Source organism: Mobula hypostoma, chromosome 11 (genome assembly GCF_963921235.1).
Source record: "Mobula hypostoma chromosome 11, sMobHyp1.1, whole genome shotgun sequence".
In the NCBI taxonomy this organism is placed as follows: domain Eukaryota; kingdom Metazoa; phylum Chordata; class Chondrichthyes; order Myliobatiformes; family Myliobatidae; genus Mobula; species Mobula hypostoma.
In genome coordinates this window covers 56,675,420-56,695,611 of record NC_086107.1, presented here as the reverse complement: position 1 = coordinate 56,695,611, position 20,192 = coordinate 56,675,420, and the positions used below count along the sequence as shown (strand labels likewise).

General features: G+C 40.1%; 1 protein-coding gene across 2 annotated transcripts in view; it reads left to right on the top strand.

Annotated features, from left to right (window-relative positions):
• The window catches only part of LOC134353771 (oxysterol-binding protein-related protein 5-like), a 139,604-nt gene that overhangs the window by 70,890 nt on the left and 48,522 nt on the right, over window positions 1–20,192 (top strand). For both annotated transcript variants that reach the window (XM_063062125.1, XM_063062126.1), the window contains exons 2-4: window positions 9,495–9,642; window positions 14,806–14,879; window positions 18,125–18,205. In XM_063062125.1, the coding sequence (XP_062918195.1) occupies window positions 9,495–9,642; window positions 14,806–14,879; window positions 18,125–18,205 (303 nt within the window). The remainder of the gene's footprint in view (window positions 1–9,494; window positions 9,643–14,805; window positions 14,880–18,124; window positions 18,206–20,192) is intronic.

Below are 20,192 nucleotides of genomic sequence, written 5' to 3'. Positions count from 1 at the left end.
AGCAGAATGCCCATCTGCTGCGGCCACAACTCCAAAAAACCATTGTGAGTCTCTGTCAAAGTCAATGTTCCCCATGAACTTCTGTGCATTGGGCTGATACCATACACATCCAGCAATTTACAGTTTGTTGCGTGCTGTGGCACAGTGAAGGTCACTGATGTTGCTTGTCCCAAGAGTGCTCAGCACATCTCTCTCCAGACCGCAGCAATCGTGCAGGCTTCCCCAGTGCATTGAGTGCGTTTAATTGTGGATATGTTACGCTCTGCTTCTCACTTGTCAACTTGGAGAAAGACTAAATGATTAGAAAGGATTTAATGTCTTCAGTGCTCAGCTGCTGTTCGACTGCACACACAGAAATTAGCAGGTCAGTGCTCAGTATTGCTGCAGCAATCAATATCTGTTATCATTTATCAGAGAGTCAGAAGTGAGGATGTCTATTGATTTCATGATATTTAATTCTTTTGCAATCCTCAGAGCATGAAATAGTCCATGCCTGTGCATAACAAAGCCTAAACAGACCGTCAAAGGCTGACGAGTGGCAGAAGCATTTGCTTACTCAAGTCCCAAGCAGTGACAATTTCCACTCACCCTGACATTCATTAGTATTACCGACACAGAGCCCCATCAGAAACATTAACTGGACTAGAACTATAAATACTGTGGCTACAAGAGTAGGTTACATGCTGGCTATCCTGATTTAACTCTGAATATACAAAAGCTTTCCGCCATCCACAAGGCACAAGAAAGAAGGTCTGCACTTGCCTGCATAAAGACAGCCCCAACAACACTCAAGAAGCTGAACAATATCCAGAAAGAAATAGCTGAGTTGGCACCTATCCAACACATTAAGCATTCATTTCTTTGTCACAGCACATCTCCACTGCAATTTAAACCGGCCACAAAAATGCTCAGGCCAGTTGCTTAGTCTTTTCCCGCTGCACCTCCCAAACCCAGCACCTCTATCTCTGGAAGGACAAGTGCAGTAGGTGCATATAAAGATCACCGCAAGTATGTTCCAGTCAAAGATGTGCAACTCTTGTCTTGAAAATATAGTGGATTCCAGTTAATTGCAACACATGGGGACCAGTACATTTTGGTCCAATTAAATGGCTGTCCCAATTAGCCAAAGTTTCATGGAAATAGTTAAAAACATATAAGAAAAGGAAAACTACCATTTATCTAACAAATTATGTATTTAAATAAAATACACAACAAAGTAGAAAACTGCTAATACTTCTACAGTACTATAAAACTATTTATTAGTTCCTAATTGTTATCGACAGAGGAATTCATCCAGTATGTGCTGCCGTGTTCTTTTGATTGACTGTAAATGAACAAAATCAATGTAGACACCTAGTGTAGACAATGGAATGCCTTCATACAATGCTATTAATGATTACACCTTCCAAATCTTCATTCCATTGTCACATTCAAAATGATTGTCAATACCTTCAAATTTTTGTTGAATTAGTGAAATCTTTCATTTTCACTCCTGGCTGTATACTGGCATCTCCAAGTATGAACGCTTGAAACCGCAGTGAGCAAAAGAGTCTGAATTGTCTTGCTGCTTACTTCTCACCAACAGTGACAAAAATCACTGGTTTTTTTAAAACCCAAACTCTACTTATAAACTGTTTGCTCTAAGCATGGTGTCGTCTCTAAAAGCCACACAAGAGCATGCAACTGACACTAGCTATAAATGATTCGGCAACAATCTCTTGTCCCAGTTAAGCGGTATGGTGTCCCAGATAAATGAAGGGAATCTCAGCTATTTTCTAGATACGTTTTTCTTCTTCAAGGGTTGTCCCAAATAAGCAGTTGCCCCAATTAACCAGAATTATTTGGTTCTGTATCTAAATCTTGAGCCAACTGGCACTACAGAACTGTAGGAATATCTTCTCCAGAAGTGTTGTACTAGTCAGGAAGATGTCTCATACCACGTTCTCATGGATAATTTGTTCTGTGCTAGTCCTGCTGTGCCAATTACATTTGGGTTCTTGGATTAAGGCAACATGCATACAATATGAAGCTGCTGGAAAGACCATAAGCTCGTTCAAATAATGAACAGCTTTGGAGAAGTCCTGCAGACAACTGCTAAGATTTACAGTGGGGTTGCGGTTAGGAAAGAGGAGGAAGACAAGTTGTCTGGTTTCACCGTCCACTATTCATAAATGAAGTTTTGGAATGAGGAGAAGTGAATTATAAGATGGAAAGGGGGTAGATATGAATGTATCATTTTCAGCTACACTTTAATTCCTGATGCTGACTGCAAAGTACTCCAAATGTGAGATTTGCCAGTACCTTCTGCTACAAACAAGCAACTTCCCCTTTATGACACTGACAAGTTCAGAGGTAGCTGTAATTGGTGCTAGCCAGTCACAGAACCTGGGCCCTTACTGGGATACAAAGGCATTGTTGGCATTGGCTGCATGTAGCAATCACTTGAATGAACAGACGGCACAAGTTTGGTGTGTTTGTCTGCATTGAGAGCAAAAGTCAGAGGTTTATAGCAAACTTTGAATCCTCAATCTGTTTCTGGGATTATCTAATTTAGCTCCCTAAATTGGTAGAACTGTACATTCAAGCTGTCAATCCTCTACAAAGATTAAAGAATGCATTTCTGGAATAATTCAGTCTCTCTGCATTTATTTATTTCATCCTGTTGTCCCTTTACTGTGTGAGTAATTATTATCAATATATTGGACTTTACTTCATGCTCTTGTGGGATTAGATCGTTAATGTTGTTTACGGACATTTCCAGCAGCAGCTCACTTCTTTCACAGCAGCTCAGCGTCCTGGTATCTTTTAATCCTGAAAAACGGCACTGAAAACATCACCAAGCACGCAGTTTCTGGATGTAAGTGGTTTCTGAATAATCTTGTGGAAGATATCTAAATTTAAACAAATCTCTTTTTTAAAAAATTCTCTTTACTTCGCTTGCTCCTGGAACTGATGATGCAGAGATTTTAATATGCAGTTAGGATTTTCAATAATATTTTAATATCAGTAAAGCAAAGGCTGGAACTTGATCCCATAATCATTCTCTTGCATTAGGAAAAGCTGATGGGATGGTGCTGGCCTACTGCTGCACTGTCACCGTGATTAAAGACGAGATTGTTGTCCATGGCAGCGTAGTCGGATTATAGGTTCTGCCCACGGGCTGGTTCTTCCACAGACAATTCGGGCTGTGGTTGATTTAACTTGAGAAGCAGTCAGCAATGCTGAGGAGACGTTTAAGACCCAATACTTTCTGGGAGATTTTCATCACTAAATCATAGGATAACTCCAGCACAGCAAGAGGCAATTTGACCCCTCGTATTCATACTTGGTCTCAGGAGTACCATCCACTCAGTCTCTTTTCCCCCACTCCATTCCTGCAGCCAGCAAGAATAGTTTCTTTTGGAAATTACTCATCATCTCTTCTTCCAACACAAAACCCTGAAGCCAGCAAAGTTTAGGTCATTAACATATTCTGCTTTTTTAAAAAAAAAAGTTATTCATTGTTTCCTTCAAATTTATATTATCCAGTCATTGTACATCAGTTGATGTGGGCAGCTTTTCTTTTTCTACATTGTCTAAGTCTGTCATGATCTTCCAGGTGTCTGTCAACCATCCCTTCAAATTCCTTTGTTCCAAGGGGAACAACTTCAGCTTCTGTAACTTGACCTTTCAGCTGAAGCCTATCATTCCCGGAACCACTCTGATAAATGTCTACTGCAACTTCTCAAGGATCTTCATATTCTTCCTAACTTACTCTGCCGAGAGATATGCACATCTGGTGTGGCCTAAGCGGAGCTTTAAGTTCAGCATGGTTTCCCTGGCTTTGCACTCAATACCTTTACTAATGAAGCCAAAGATTCCATATGATCCCAGTGCACCACTTTCAAAGATCTGTGGTCATGACTTGTAAAAATTCTGCCTTTTAATTTGTATCTATTTTCTTGGGAAACATCGCTCTCTACCATTTTGCTATCTAAAAATAACCACTTAGCACAGATTTCTATGCTTTGTCTTTGACCGATTTTATTTTATCCAAACTTCTATTACATGAACATAGGTTTTATCAAATAGCCTTATGAATACCTGCCAGTTCCTCTTCTCATCTTAGATACTTGAACCAAATCACATATTATAATGATTTTATACATAAAACCTTATAATTGTGTGCTTGTAACAAGGCTTTCATTTGTGAATGATATTAAAAATATGCCATGAAGAAGTATAATTACACAAGGTCAGTTATCATTGAGCTGTACACTTGTATGAGGAATTAGCATATACCAAATGAATTAAGGTGTTCTTACTCAGCTACATATTCCATCACTGATGGTGTGGAATTAGTAACCATTCTGGATGAACTTTGATCAGTTTCTGTTGGTAGACCAGGATTTCCCACCCTGGGATCCACAGACCCCTCTCTTAATGGTATTGGTCCATGGCACAAAAAAGGTTGGGACCCTCTGTGGTAGATTCAGGAATAGCAATGGCATTTGGAGATTATATAAAGATAGCTGGGATACCTCTTGATCTAAATCTTGGAATTCTTTTCTCAGCAACTCTGTCAGTAACTCCATCGGGACTAGCATTGTTCAAAATGATGGGCCATTAACACTTTTTCAAGACCATTTAGGAGGGGGAATAAATTCTGAGCTTCTCAGCAAGCTCAGGGGAGTGTTGTTTCATTCAGATGTATTTATTTATAGCTGAATGATAATTAAACTTGATTTCACTTGATGTGATGTTGAAAACCAGCAACCAGGAATGAATTGTGAAAATAGAAACATTGAACATGTAAGGGTCCCACTCATTCTGGGAGAATAAACCCTGCTGGGGCAGGTTGGATGTTATCTGTGGAGGCAGCTTTACTTACAGTCGTGTTTCCACTGCTGGTCCCAGCTGCCACACTCCTATCATTGATAACCTGGGTAACAAGTCGAGGAGATTTCCATCTAGGACCGAAATGAGGTTATTTTTATGGAATTTATTTTCTTGGAACCAGTCTCCTTTTTTGTAGTTTCTAAACTGTCTTGTCGGGTTCTTTTTGCTTTCTCTCGAATTTTCATAAACTCTCTCAACTTTTTTGAGGAGTTGTGTTGGGCGTAGGTGATGGTTGGCCTGACTTAGCGATCGGGGGCACTTAGGTGGGCGTTGTACATTAAGAAATAAGGTGCAACATTTTTGTCTACTATGTTCACAGTTAGCACTTTGTTTACAGACAGTTGAACTTCAGGGACAAGTGTAGCCTACTTTAGAGTAGACTAGTTTTTCCAGGCCTCCTCAATCTCTTGATTCCTTTGTTCCGACATGCCATTTGATTGTGGGTGGAATGGGTTGCTGTACTCCACTTGTACGCTTGTCTGTTCACGCATGAGCTTGAAAGCCTTTACCAGTGAGGGAAGACCCTCAGTCAGCAGGTATGCAGGCAGGGGTGTTAGCATGAGGGAATATGGAGATTTGGAGTGCTGTAATGGTTGCGGTCTCTCTATAAGAGGTCATGGGGACTAGCCACGTATATCCTGTACCGAGAACATGACCATTGCAACATTGGCGAGACATTTTGCTATCACAAATACTCCTGAAAATACAATTACTTTTTATAATGAGTACACACAATACGCTACGCACGTAGAGCTTGCGCATCAATCTGATCGCAAACCGATATACCGTACATGTGAAATCAATGCATTGAACAGTGTGTGTGTGATTTTATAGCCTTTCTGAAACCTGTCCTGCCATGCAGCATCCACTCTGCCCAGGTATGCCTGGACAAGACAGAAAACTTCTCAGCTTACATTGAGGGCAACATTTCAATTGACTTGAATTGTGAATTAAATGAACAAAAATAGACGACTTTTTTAGAAAATGGTGTATGATCGAGAAATTTCATGGTGATTTTCATGATCAGCACCCCATGATCCATTGGATACACCCAAAAGCATTCAGGAAGCAAAATCTTTGTCATCCAGTGATATTACAGGTGATATACTTGTTAGGTTTTGGATAAGGTGGGTTGCCAGAAATAAGCCTATATAATCAATTTGCCACACCTGCATTGGCGCAGTTAGTTTTGTTTGTCTTATAGATGGTGGTCTTGTGACAGTTCCTTTGTTATTGGCCAGGCATTCTTTAAAATTTGCAACAAATCGCTTTCAGTCACTCAACATGGAATGGCACTGGTATGATGGAAGTGCTTAGCAGGTCAGGCAGCGCCAGTGGAGAGAGCAGCAAGGTAGAAGCTTTGGGTCAGTGAGCTTGCATCAGAACTGGGCAAGGAAAGAAAACAAGTGTGATTTAATGTTTGAAGCAGGAAGGGAGGGCAAGGGCAATTTATTGATGAACACAGAACAATACAGGCCTTTCAGCCCACAATATTGTGCTGACCTTTTAACCTACTCCAAAATTAATTTTAAGACCTCACTCACAGATAGCCATCCATTTTTCTTTCATTCAATTGCCGAAGAGTCTCTTAAATGTCTCTAATGTATCTGCCTCAACCACCAATCCCAACAGCACATTCCATGGATTTACCACTCTCTTTAAAGAAAAATACCTCTGATATCCATCCTATACTTGACCCCGGTCACTTTTATAAAGGGATAACATTAAAGAATGAACTAGGTTCCAGTCTGCCCTTGACATTTGTTCTCTGATCTTATAAGCTGTTGTTAAGCCATGCATTTGACCATTTTACTCAATATAGTACTGTCTTCCACAGACATCTCCACCAGTAATTTGTTTATAAACAGATGTGGAGATGGTACCAAGCCAGACTATAGGAAACAACAGTGATAAGAATTGCTGAATATGTTGGGGGGTACTGACTGGCCCCAAAGGCCTATAAACTCCCAGCATTCCGAAGTAGCCACTTCAGAATTCCTTCATCATCAGCTGGAAGTGTGGCACATACTGCCTGCAACTGAATAGTCGATGGTCCACAACCTGATGGGAAGTTTGTTCTGTGGAAATGCAGCGGCTCCCTCTACAGGAACCTGTCCCTGTATTCTTTTTTCCACTGGCTGTAGTCAGCCTTTTTAATAATCCTAGTGCATGTTTCAAGCATCTGTTCTCCAGGCTTCATTAGTACCTCTAGGGTTTGCTGGCGCTACCTCATGTGTTTCTGGAAGGAATACATGATATCCCCGTGCATCAGGATGAAGATGTGAGTCACCAGGTTCTATCACACAGGCATGTGGTCCCCATCCGCGGGCTTTGTTTCTATCTAAAACAGGCCAATTTACTGTCTCAAGGTATGAATTATTACTACATTGTTTGGATCTGGTACAAATTGTGCTGGTCTGAGTCCAGCAGGTCGAACAGTAGGGTTTGGTCTGTCTAATCTACATTCTACCCTTTGTTCTATCCCTTCATCATTCCAGTCTCTGACTTGAAGACTGAAGTATTCATCAATGTTCAATCTGAGGAGCAGTTGGGGTATTATCTCATATTTCTCATATACTATTAACACATTCATTTGCCTGTGCAACTGTTGGAAACCAGGATGTCGACTATATAGTACCAGGTGGGGTGTCGTAGCACTTGTCAAGTCTCTCTGAGTTTGGACTACTGCAAAATAATAATTTTTTTCTAAAATAGTACTTTTGGTATAATGTGATCACATCAGGCACCGATGTTTCCTGAGTACAAAGTTCTAAACTCAAACAAAGACCTTAAACCCCTTCAGTTATAAATACTCGCACTAAAAGGAGATTATACTGCATTACCTGATCTTCAAAGACTAGTTTACTTCCCTGTTTATTCTCCACAATGAGTTTAGCTGCTAATACCCATTATTCGAGTGGTGGGTCTCCTCTCCAAACCAAGGAGAAGATAATTCCAGCTAACAAAGTAGCTTAAAACACAGTCCATTTATTTGCAGTGATACACATTTAAATCCACAAACACTCTTAAAACACATTTAAAAATCATAGAGGATGTTCATCTTAAACATTTCCCAAATTACAAACTATTTCTAAAACATAAACCATTAAGCATGAAGCACTTCTTAAACATAAAGCATTAAGAATTTCTTAAACTCAAAGGATTTCTGAAACACTGGTACAATTCCTATAAACTAAAAGAAAACCGTGATGTGGACAAATAAATAATTCATCACAGAAACCGCAGATAGAAGAATGGATTTCCATTCATCCTGCATTTATTTCATGTTTCTTGTCCCATTCCTATTAAGCCTAAACTGCTCTCCACATTTATAGTTTGGGTGACTTCACAAGCATGTGATATTTCCTCAAATATCCTTTTAATACAAATGGTCTAAAAGTATTTTTAAAGATATTGAACTTAACTAGCTACCATTAATGCCGTAAAGCTGAGTACATAAAACTTCCAACTTTAAACACATCAGTTGTGAATATGCTAGATGGTATTCTGCAAGCTTCCTTGAACTAGGCAACTTAAGAGTCAGCTTGTCTGCTTGAAGTAACCCAAATTAAACAACCCATTGTCTCATACTGCATCTCCAGTAGTAATAAAACAGGTGTAGTGACTTTCTTCAGATGGAGTGTCTGCAAAATACAGAGCTGACTTCAAAGAGTTTCTATAGCTATTGGTTTTTTATCTTCAAGCTGATTATTGCTTTCCATTTACACTTAAAGAACTCAGTTGGAAGTTTACTTACATCTGTTTGTGATCTTACAAGCAACAACTGTGTTTAGAAAACAAGGTTAGCAAAAAGAAAACAAGAAATTAATATTCATTACAGTTGAAAGAAGATAAATTTTCCAGACTTCAAGTTAAGTCAAACATGCTAACAGTAGGTAGAGTGTGGTAAGACATCAATGACCTTTGCGAAAATAGTTAGCTCTGCCTTTTTTCCAGGATGTTTGTAGGCAGACTTTATATCTCGTGAACCATGCTTGACCACTGTAAGTTGGAACAAGTTTGCTTTAGGGAGTTGATTAGGAAGAAAGGATGTGCTGGCATTGGAGAGGTCAGAGGAGGTTCTTGAGAATGATCCTGGGATGGAAGAGTTAGGGTATGAGGAGTGCTTAATGGCTCTGGGCATGTACTTGATGAGCTTAGAAGAATGAGAACAGGATCTCATTGAAACCTATAAATATCGAAAGGCCTAGATAGAGTGGATGTAGAGAGCAGGTTTCCTATAATGGGGGGGCAAGCACCAGAGGTCACGGCCTCAGAATAGCAGGGCATTCCTACAGAAATGAAATGAGGAGAAATTTCTTTAGCCAGAGGATGGAATCAATGGAATTCCCTGCCATAGACAGCTGTGGAGGCCAAGTTGATTGGTACATTCAAAACAGATAGATTCCAGATTAGTAAAGGCATCAAAGGTAATTGGTAGGATGCAAGAGAATGGGGCTGAGAGGGATAATAAATCAGCCCTGATGGAATCGTGGAATGGCCTAACTCTTCTGGTTTTTATGCCTTATGATCTAATTTGTGAAGTTGTGGTAAGAGTGATAATTTTTGTGAAATAGCCTCTAGTTGTGACTCACTGGTACTTGTTTATTCCACAGAAAACACATGCCATGATGGAGGATCAAGTGCTGCGGCGGAGGTTTTCTCTCTGCACTGGATTGGCAACACCACAGAAAATTGACCCTCGTGAATTCACCCGAAACTCATCTTTTGGTGGATACAATGAAATATGTCCCTTAACTCCAGGTTTGTTAGATTTTACTGACTTTTGCTTCATCCTCATTATATTTGTAAGAAAAACCACAATACTGTACAGGGAAAATAAATAGGTGGAGGCATTGTAAAATCATGAATATTAGTGTAAAGTACATGCAACAATGGACAAAATTCTATACTTGTATTAAGATAATATTGAATCATTATAATTACTTGGCTGGTGTTCACCCATTGATCCAGTTAGTAGTTGTGTATGTACTTCCCAGGTAGATTATATATTGGGCATTAACATTACTCCTGAATATCCTGTGCATCCCAGTCAATGTGATGCAGTGGTACAGCACACGAGTGGGAGCTTCTCTGGCTTGAGCCATGTTTTATGCTGAGTTGGTACTTTTGGAATAATTCCAGAACCACGGTCTTCAAAAGGTTGGGGGGATGGGAGAGAGAGGGAACTTTGCAAAAATTCCACAGTTTAACACTGTTTGGAATATATATACCGAATGTCAGGATTGGAGTGTTTGACATATATCCATGCTGTTTCAAAGCCACAAGTTAATAAGGGTACTGCACATGGATCTTTGTAGCAAGTTGGAGAGTTGTTTATAAAAGCAGCACAGTGTCTGGGGTTACTTCTCAGTAGCTTGAGTTCTGGTTATCAACATTCCACTCACAAGACTGTCTCATATGAGTCACTCTACCACAGGAGAACAAATTGAGTAACATCTGCCATCCTTGGAACAGTGCCAGGAGCACAGGCTACCTATAAAATTAATTACCCTGAAATGCATTGTTCCAAAATTAGCAATAAAATTATCTAGTAAGCAGTGGGAGATTGCAAAGTTGCCTGAGATAATCAAGCAAACCGGAGGTAATTGGATGGTGTGATAATGTAGTAATTAATTCAACCAGTATTCCAGATCCTGGATTAATAATCCAGTGAATTTGATTTCAGCTGCTCTATTGGCAATGTGAGAAGTCAGTTAAATAAGTTTGTATCACAGTGAAAGATTCTCATAAATCCCATGTAGTTCACAAATGCCCTTTTAGAAAAGAAAATCTGCCCTCCTTACTTAGTTAACCTAAATATAACTCCAGTCTTATTATGACACTGTACAGTGATTCCAGAAAACAGCCAAGTTGAAAATCGTTCATGGTGAAATTATTTTTAATAGAATAAGCATTTTAAGCAATTACAGTGGCTTCCAGTTAATTGGGCCATCAGTTAATTGGGGCAGCTTCTTATTTGGGACAACTTTTAATGAAATAAAAATAAGCAAGAAAATAGCCATTTAACTGGGACAGGAGACTGTTGTCGAACAGCTTCTAGCTGGTGACAATTGCATGCACTTTGTGGTTATTAGACGTCACACCTCACTTAGAGTGAACAATTTTTAAATAATGTCTGTTATATGTGTTTAGTTCAAAAAAACAGTGATTTTTGCCATTGATAGTTGGGTTGAATTAGCAGTAGACAACTCAGAACTGTTTTGCTTACTGTGGTTTGAGGCATTCAGGCTTGGGGATTCATTTTCTTCAGGGCATATAGAATACATCCAAGAAACATTATAGAATCAATGAAAGACCCCATCCAATAGGGTAGACAAACAACCAATATGCAAAAAACAACAAACTGTGCCGATACAAAAGAAAATAAACAGACAAATACATACATAAGCAATAAATATCAGGAACATGAGAGTCCTTGGAAGTGAGTCCATGGGTTGTAGGAACAGTTCAGTGATGGGGCGAGTGAAGTTATCCCCTTTGGTTCAGGAGCCTGATGGTTGAGGGGTAGTAACTGTTCCTGAACCTGCTTCCATGAGTGCTGAGACTCCTATACATTTTTCCTGATGGCGGTAGCAAGAAGAGAACATGGCCTGGGTGTTAGGGGGTCCGTGATGATGGATGCTGCTTTCCTGTGACAGCACTCCCTGTAGATGTGCTTAACAGTGGGGAGGGCTTTACCCGTGATGGGCTAGGCCATATCCACTACTTTTTATAAGATTTTCTGTTCAGGGGCGTTGATGGTTCCATACCAGGCCATGATGCAGCCAGTCAACATCCTCTCCACCACACGTCTATAGAAGTCTGTCAAAGTTGATGATATCATGCTGTATCTTCACAAATCTCTAAGGAAGTAGAGGCACTGCCATGCTTTTTCATTATTACACTTGCGTGCTGGGCAAAGGACGGGTCCTCTGAAATGATAACACCGAGGAATTTAAAGTTGTTGACCCTCTCCACCTCTGATGCCCCAATGAGGACTGGCTCATAGACCTCTGGTTTCCTCCTCCTGAAGTCAACAATCAACTCCTTGGTCTTGAGTAAGGGATTGTTGTTATGGCATCACTCAGCCACATTTTCAATGTCCCTCCTATATGCTGATCCATCACCAGCTTTGATTCGGCCTATGACAGTAACCTTGAAACCGGCATTGGAGCTGTGCTTAGCCACACAGTCAAACGTAAGTGTAAAGCGAGAGGAGCAGGGAGCTAAGCACACAGCCTTGTGGTGTACCTGTGCTGATAGAGATTGTGGAGCAGATGTTGTTGCCAATCCAATCTGACTGAGGATCCAATTGCACAAGGCCAAGGTCTTGAAATTTATTGCTTAGTCAGGAACTACAAAGAATTTGAAGATCTTGACAATCATCTTGAATGTTACAGTTAAAAAAAAGATTTGGATGATGCAATCATCGATGCAAGCATTGTATGAAGGCAGTCCTTTATCTGCACCAGGTGATGGCGCTGATTTTGTTCATTTACAGTTATTCAAAAGAACATGGCAGCATAGCATCTGTCAATAACCATTAGGAACTAATACCCAGTTTTATAGTGCTGTAGTAGTATTTGTAGTGTTCGCAATGAAAATTAGTTGGTGGTTTTTATACCTTTTTAACATTTTCCATAAAACTTAGGCTAATTGGGGCAGCTGCTTAATTGGGCCAAAATGTACTGGTTCCGATGTTTCCCAATTAACTGGAATACACTGTGATTTTATTCAGAATTTATTCTTAACCATGTCTGTTAAAGGGCTATTAATTATGAAAAGTAGCAGATATTCATTCTACGAGCAAATATAGTAGCACATATTCATTCTCGTATTGATTTCTGCTGAAGTGGGAATTTAACAATGAATTTACTTCTTAATAAGTTAGAAATCCACCCTCACTTGTATATCATGAATGCATCGTACTTTGTGCTGTAATTCTGAAATCAATGTGTTGATTTCAATAGAATCAAATTTTGAAAGCAGAGTAGAACGTAGAAGATTGGCAACACTCCACATCTAGCATGTGACCAAGAACTAATTTTTAAGTCTGAAATTTTATGCTTTGTTGAGTCTCCAGATTCACTCAGTGTTGCTTGAGGAATTGAGGATTATGGAGATCTGGCATAGAGGAGAGTTGAGGCATAGAGTAGATAGGCCATGATCATATCAAATTTCAGGGCAGGCTTAAAGAAACAGGTGTCCTATGTCTGCTGCTGTTTTCTTATATTATTGTCTAAGGTGCTGGAAGCACTCTTTCAGCAAGCTACAATCATCTCGAGAAGTCATTCGTTGGTGAGACCGCGTGAGGTTTACAAAGAGCTTGGGACCTTTTGGAACTTTTCAGCAGTCTGCAATCACGACAATCTCTTAGGCACTCGGCAGGAGCCAATAAAAAGAAGTGAGGTGTAATCAGAGTGGCCATTCTTGGAGTGGGCAGTGTTAGAGAGGCCAGGCTTTGGCTCAACAGGCTTCGGCGAGAACAGGTGCAGGCCAGAACTTAAGCATGAGAAATTAGAGGTGTATCAAGTGTAGGCAGGATGGTAGTTAAGGCAGTGGAATGCTCCTCCTGTGAGATGTGAGATTTCTGGGTACCTAACAGTATCCCCAATGACTACATTGCAGGTAGTGTCTCCAACTTCAGCTCCTGCCTGAGAAGGTCAAGGAACTGGAGTGGAGCTGGGTGTACTCAGGATCGTCCAGGAGGCTGAGAACCTCATAGATGAGACTTTTACTTTGATGGTCACACCCAGAGAAAAGGTTTCACATAGTAGATGGGTGACCACCTGGAGAAGTAAGGGGAGTAAGCAATCAAAGTAAGGTACACAGGAATAATATCCTTATAGACAGATTTGCTACAAGATGGCTTTTTAGAGTAGCTGATGGTTGAGTCCAGTACGGGAAAGGTAATTCTGGTTTGAGTAATGAACCAGATTTGATAAGGGAGCTTAAGGTAAAGAAACCCTAAGGAGAAAATGTTCATAATAACATAGAATTCACCCTACTGTTTGAGATGGAGAAGGTAATTAAATGTATCAGTATTACAGTGGAATGAAGGAAATTACAGAGGCATGAGAGAAGAGCTGGTCAAATTTGATTGGAAGGGAACATTATCAGGGATGACGGCAGAACAGCAACAGCTGGAGTTTCTGGGGGCAATTTGGAAGGTGCAGGATAGAAACATCCCAAAGACGAAGAATTCTAAATAGAGGATGAGGCAACCATGGCTGACAAGGAAAATCAGAAACAGCATAAAAGCAAAAAAGTCGGGTATATAATATCCCAAAAAATTGTGGAAAGTTAAAGGATTGGGAAGCTTTTAAAAAACCAAAAGATGGTAACTAAAAAAACTATAAGGCGAGATAAGATGAAGTATGAAGGTAAGCTAGCCAATGATATAAAAGAGCATATAAAAAGTTTTTTCAGATATATAAAAAGAGAGGCAAGAGTAGATGTTGGATTGCTGTAAAATGATGCTGGAGAGATAGTAATGGGGGACAAAGAAATGGCAGAGAGGCGGAAGAAAGGAAATTATAGGCCAGTTGGCCTGACTTCAGTGGTTGGGAAGATGATGATCTGTAATGTGTATGTGACAGATAATAACTCAACCTTGACAGAATGGCAGAACAGACTTGATGGGCCAAATGGCCTAATTCTGCTCCTATGTTTTACGGTCTGATAAGAGTTTTTCTACAACCTGTCAATGTGAAACATGTAATAAGTTTGCCTGGAATAATTTCATATGGCACCTCACCATCACAATCTACTTGTACCATGTCTCTATGGCTCTTGCTTTTTCCAGTCCAGGTAAATTGAGTAAAGCATTATTGATCATAGCGCATCTGGTTATTATAAGGTAATTCCTGATCTATTAGCATGGCTGCTAATGGCACAGTTTTTCTCTATTCCTACTTGCTGCAGGTAATGAAATAGAAAAGAATGGATTTTCGGCTCTGAACTATGAGGTCACTTCAACACCCATCTCCAGTAGTAAGGTAGGCACTTGACAATTCTGACACCATGGACCTTTCCCTATCAGTCAACAAGTATGGTCATGTCACGTACCCCGTGACGGGTTAAAGAACCAGCAGAAATAGAAAACACTTTGGAGTCCAGTATTGCTGTTAACTAATAATATTTATTAGTAACTAATTGTAAGGGTCTTCGCCCCACTGACCCCTCCCATTGCCTAGGGTGAATAGCCGTCAACCCCGCCAACAGATCAATTGCTTTGGTGCGGATAAGGTGTGAGTCGCCCAATGATCAGCCATGACACAAATAGGAAACAATATACAAAGTGCAAGTAAAGAATTATACTTTATCGCAAATTTTTGGTGTTGGGTTAGTAGAAAGTAATAAGTAACTTATCAGTCTTGTGCACATAATATTTTAATGCGTTGGTGCTCATGCCTCCGATTCCATCAACAACGTCCTTTCGAGACTCCGGCCACCCTCCGAGCCCCCGAGGTCTGGTGTCTGCCACCCGGGAACTGCTGTCCATTCCTCACACGTCCGTCCTCTCTGCTCGCCTCCCGAAAATGCTCGCGCTCCTCAACTCAGCACACATATACAAGATAACAGAACATGGCTTCCATTGGCTAACAAATGAATACAATTTCCATTATCTCCCTGTATAACCCAGACATTGCAGTTACAGAGAACCCCTTGCTCAGCAGTTGACATTACGAAAAGCCATTTTAATATAACACTTCAGAGAAGCCATTTGGGTAATAAGCGATCAACAGTTAACAGTCCACCTAGTATACCGAGAGCCCTACATACGCAATACAGTAATATAAATGTAGATAAATTAAATCAAACAGGTTAGCAATGATTATATATAATTAAGTAAATCAGTAAGTGTGGAAATATATATGAAAAACCAAGTTTCTTCAAGTCTAGGGGTAAAAAGATACAGTCTTACGATGATGAGTAAAGTTCAGTTCAGTTCGTGGTATTGAGTTGAGTGGTGATGGGGGGAGAGAGGGAGAGATTTTAGTCTTCAGGTGAGCTGACACCGTTGATCTTCCCGTTGTCCTCCGAAATCCTTTAAAAGTCACCGACTGTGACCACAACAAAGGGGACCATTTTCCTGTGGTGGAGTTATCAATCCAGGCAAGGGTGGACACATGGACAACTCCCCACCGGTCACTCCCTTTTCACACTGCAAGAGCCATTGATCGATCCGCCTGATCAATCCTCCAAAAACCCACTTTTTCTGTGGGCACAACAAAGCTCATTCAGTGTCCAAAAACATGTGCCTGAGGTCTATCATCTGACCTCCTATTTATCTCACCGTACTGAGTACCAACTATCTCTCAAATAACTCCTTCCATTTCTGCCTGTGTAAGAAATGTACATGCAGGCAATGTCCCTGGGAAGTATAAACACACTCCAGAGAAACTATAATATTGATTGTCCATCAAATAACGCCGCTCTCGATCACCATAGCGACTTACTAGCTGCTCAGTGCTCTCTCTCTCTAACTCAGCAAAAATCCAAAAGTTACTCCCAGTTCCTCCTCGAGCCTTAAAGTGACAGTTCAAAAGTTAGTCTTCGTCTCACTCTCTCTTTTCAAAACAACATGTTGGTGTTGAATACTTCTCTCTCTCTCTTTTCTAAAGCACAGTTCATAGGGGTAATTCAGGACCCCGTCACAGTCAGCATAAAGGTTACAATTCTTGAACATGTCTGAATCAATTTTGCACATGCTCCGCACCTGAGGTTGTTAAAGGTTGACCAGGTTAGCTGTGCCAAGTTTCTCATAGACTTGAAATGTTATTGTCAAATGCTAGTTCACTTCCACATTCCAAACCAGAGAAAATCTGCAGATGCTGAAAATCTAAGCAACACACATAAAAGGCAGAAGGAACTCAGCGTGCCAGGCAGCATCTATGGAAAAGAGTACGGTCGATGCTGTGGCCTGAAACATCGACTGTACGTTTTTCCATAGATGCTGCCTGGCCTGCAGAGTTCCTCCAACATTTTGTGTGTGTTGCTCACTTCCACATCTCAAAGGTTGTTTTTGGCCTTTTATGACATGTGCTTAGCCACTTTTTCTTTTTAAACAAACATTAAATCCTCACAACTGCCTACTGAATTCCATTTTAGATACTCTGCTCCTCATTGTCCCATTGCTCCCACTTCTCTGCCCACCCCCAGACACCCCTCAATCCCCTCTCCTGCCTCTTTATTTTGTCTTCAGGCCTGGGGAGTACGACAAAGCAAGTACGATATAGAGACAAGGATCATAACCCTAAATAAATGATAGTATTGTTTCCAGCCTCAATTTTCTTCATCAAACTACTCTTTCTTGGGAGCAATCACAAGCAAATCTAATGAATATTGTGAAGAAAATATTCACTTCTTTTCCAATATTAATCATTTTTAAAATTAAAACTATAATGAAATGTCAGCTAGATAAAAAGAACTTTATTAAATATTCAATGGGTTACAAAAATTAGAATTACAAAGGTTATGGAAGTTAATAAATATTTTAGCAATTGAATGAACTAGGCATCACATGCATTCATTAAATGAAAGTCAAGAACAACTGCAGGTCCTGGATACCTGGAATAAAGACAAAGAATGCAGGAGTAGCACATACAATGCCTGAAATACTCAACAGACCAAGCAGCATTATGGTGAAAAAAGCACTCAGCTTTTTGGTTCCAGAATTTTTCATAATTTCTGAAACATCAACTGTTTCTCTATCTGCAGATTCTGTCTGAAATGCACAGTTCCCAGCCTCCCAGCATTTACTGTTTTTATTGATATTTAACTATCCAGAACATGTGGCTTGACACATAATTCATGTGGACTTATCTGATCTTGGTTGAACGTTGTGAAAGAGGTTTAGATGGAAATCAAAGAAGCCTCGCCCTGAATCTATCTATAAGTAAGTGAGTTTGTGGGCATAGAAGCTGACATTTGTGGCACAACAGGAAGGATGCTTGCACCTGTCCTGCTATACTGCAGCCAGTTTAAGATCCTGTAGACAATAGGTGCAAGAAAGCTGATGACTTGCTGCTTTTGATTGGAATCCACGGTTTCCTGCTGAAAATTTACGTCTGTTGCTGCAGGGTTGCTGTGAGATCCAGACCAATACTATTTATCGTTGTACTTTTATGGTGCTCATTATTTAAATAAAAACAACTGGCTCCACTGTGGCACAGATATGATTACCAGGTTCTCACTATGGTGAAGCAACATTGATCAAGGCCCTTCATTTCTCTTGCAGTCTGATTCCAAACTATACAATGGCTGCGACAAAGATGGGATATCTTCGATCTCTAAACTCACAAAGAAAGAAACCTTGAAGGTAAACATCATATATTCTTGGACTCAGGGTCTTGGATCTCATTGGTTTTGTATTACTGTTATTTTGCCAATATCTTTATGTGCTTGCTGTCTTATATCCGTGTGACTGTGGGTACTGTGATTTGCACCTTGACCCTGACGTAGCGCTGTTTTGTTTAGCTGTGTTCACCTATGGCTGAATAACAATTAAACTTGAACTCCAGGTTACAATGCAGCAGTAAAAGACAGTTTCTTTCATACTGCCCTCGAATCCTTGAGGTGAGCTTAGAGTTAGAGAGGATCACAGAGGGATTGGCACTTGTTGGTGGTGAGAATAAGGCTGGCAGTGTCCTCGGGGTGGCAGAGGACCGAGGAGGAAATTGGTCCACTTATTTCCATGGGGGAAAGATGCACATTGTGGGGGAGTCAGGAAGGTGAACTGGAGTAGGGATGATTGATACAGCATCAGGTAGTAGAAGCACCAAGGATGAAGTTCAGTAATTTAATTGCTCAGCAGACATCTTGGTTCAGCATTATGCTAGTTGGAACTTGTTACCTTCGAAGTGTCCGGTGGTCCTGGTTTCCATTAAAATGCTCTGAATGGAGAAAGTATTGTGTGGAAACTACATTATATCAAGCACTCACAATACAGAAACCATGACATACTGATGGTAGGTTTGATTTCCCCTGTGACAGGAAATATCCCAGAAATAGTTGTTATTCCATTTCTAGTGCATCATGCTAGAGAAAAAAAAATTACTATGCAACTCAATTTCTAGGTGATTATTCTTATTTGGAGCATCTCCCGTCCACCCTGATGTAAAGATTGAAGCAGAACCTTCCCACATTTGAGGTTAAATATGGGGGTTGTAGAAAGGAAGATAAAGAAGCCAAATACATGATATTGAGATTATTGTTCTGATAATAGATATCAAGTCAAACTATTTGGGCAGAAAGGCCGACCTCTGTTCTGTAATTCTTTTTCTTTTGCAGCTCCGATTTGCCTCTTTTTCAGAAAAAGACTGTACAAAATGTCATAACCCAGCAATCGTGCTCAGTAGCAAGCTGAACAAAACCATCAATCAAAAATTCAAGCTTGCATTGTGGAGTTCATCCTATGGGAACTTGCAGTTCAAAGCTAGTTCAAATCCTTGCAGAGAGGCCTTGTGGTGTAACAAAGCTTTCTGTGGTGTAAGGGCATCATGGCTGGAGTGGGGCCAGAATGGGGCATGTCCACAAAGAATCTAAAAAACTCGTCCACTGCTCGCTAAACTGTGTTCTTCACCTAAAATGCTCAACCCTTGCAAATACTCTAATTGTTTCTAAGTAATAACTAATAAAATATTTTGAAGTTAAAATTTAAGATGTTTTAATTTAAAAACCTGAATCACTCACAAATACTTACACTTTAATACAATTGAAATAAGTCTTAATTAATCATTTCAGTCTGTGGAAACGATTCCCTCTACTTCAGATAAATAGAGAAGCAGTTCTTGGGTCAGGTTCAACCCTGGCACGGTATAGATTTAAAGTGGTAGATAATTTCAGTAACTTTCCTAAATATATTCAGGGCTACAGTTTGTTGACTTTGTCAGCAATTACACAGGTAAATGAACTCCACCAGGAGCTCAACCAGAAGTTCGCATGGAGTTTCACTTGTGGATAGAAAAACTCCCTCAATTTTTCACATTTTCTCTCAACTGACGATGACTATTTTTTGAGCTCCAGAATCAGTTGAAAATGTAAATGTCAATTGAATCAGGAAGTTCTTCACCAGGACTTGACCATAAAACCTGGGCTTTTCCTTCATTGCAATACTAAAGTAGTGTCTTATTTTCAGACATTATTATTCAGATGAGAAAATGCGATCTGCCTGTTCAGATGGCTATAAAATATCCACTTGTAAGAGAACAATTTTCCTGGTATCTCCTCTTACCCGAAGATATCTTAACCAATCATTCATCTTATTTGTTAATTGTGGCACCTTTCGCCAGACAGATTTGCTCTTG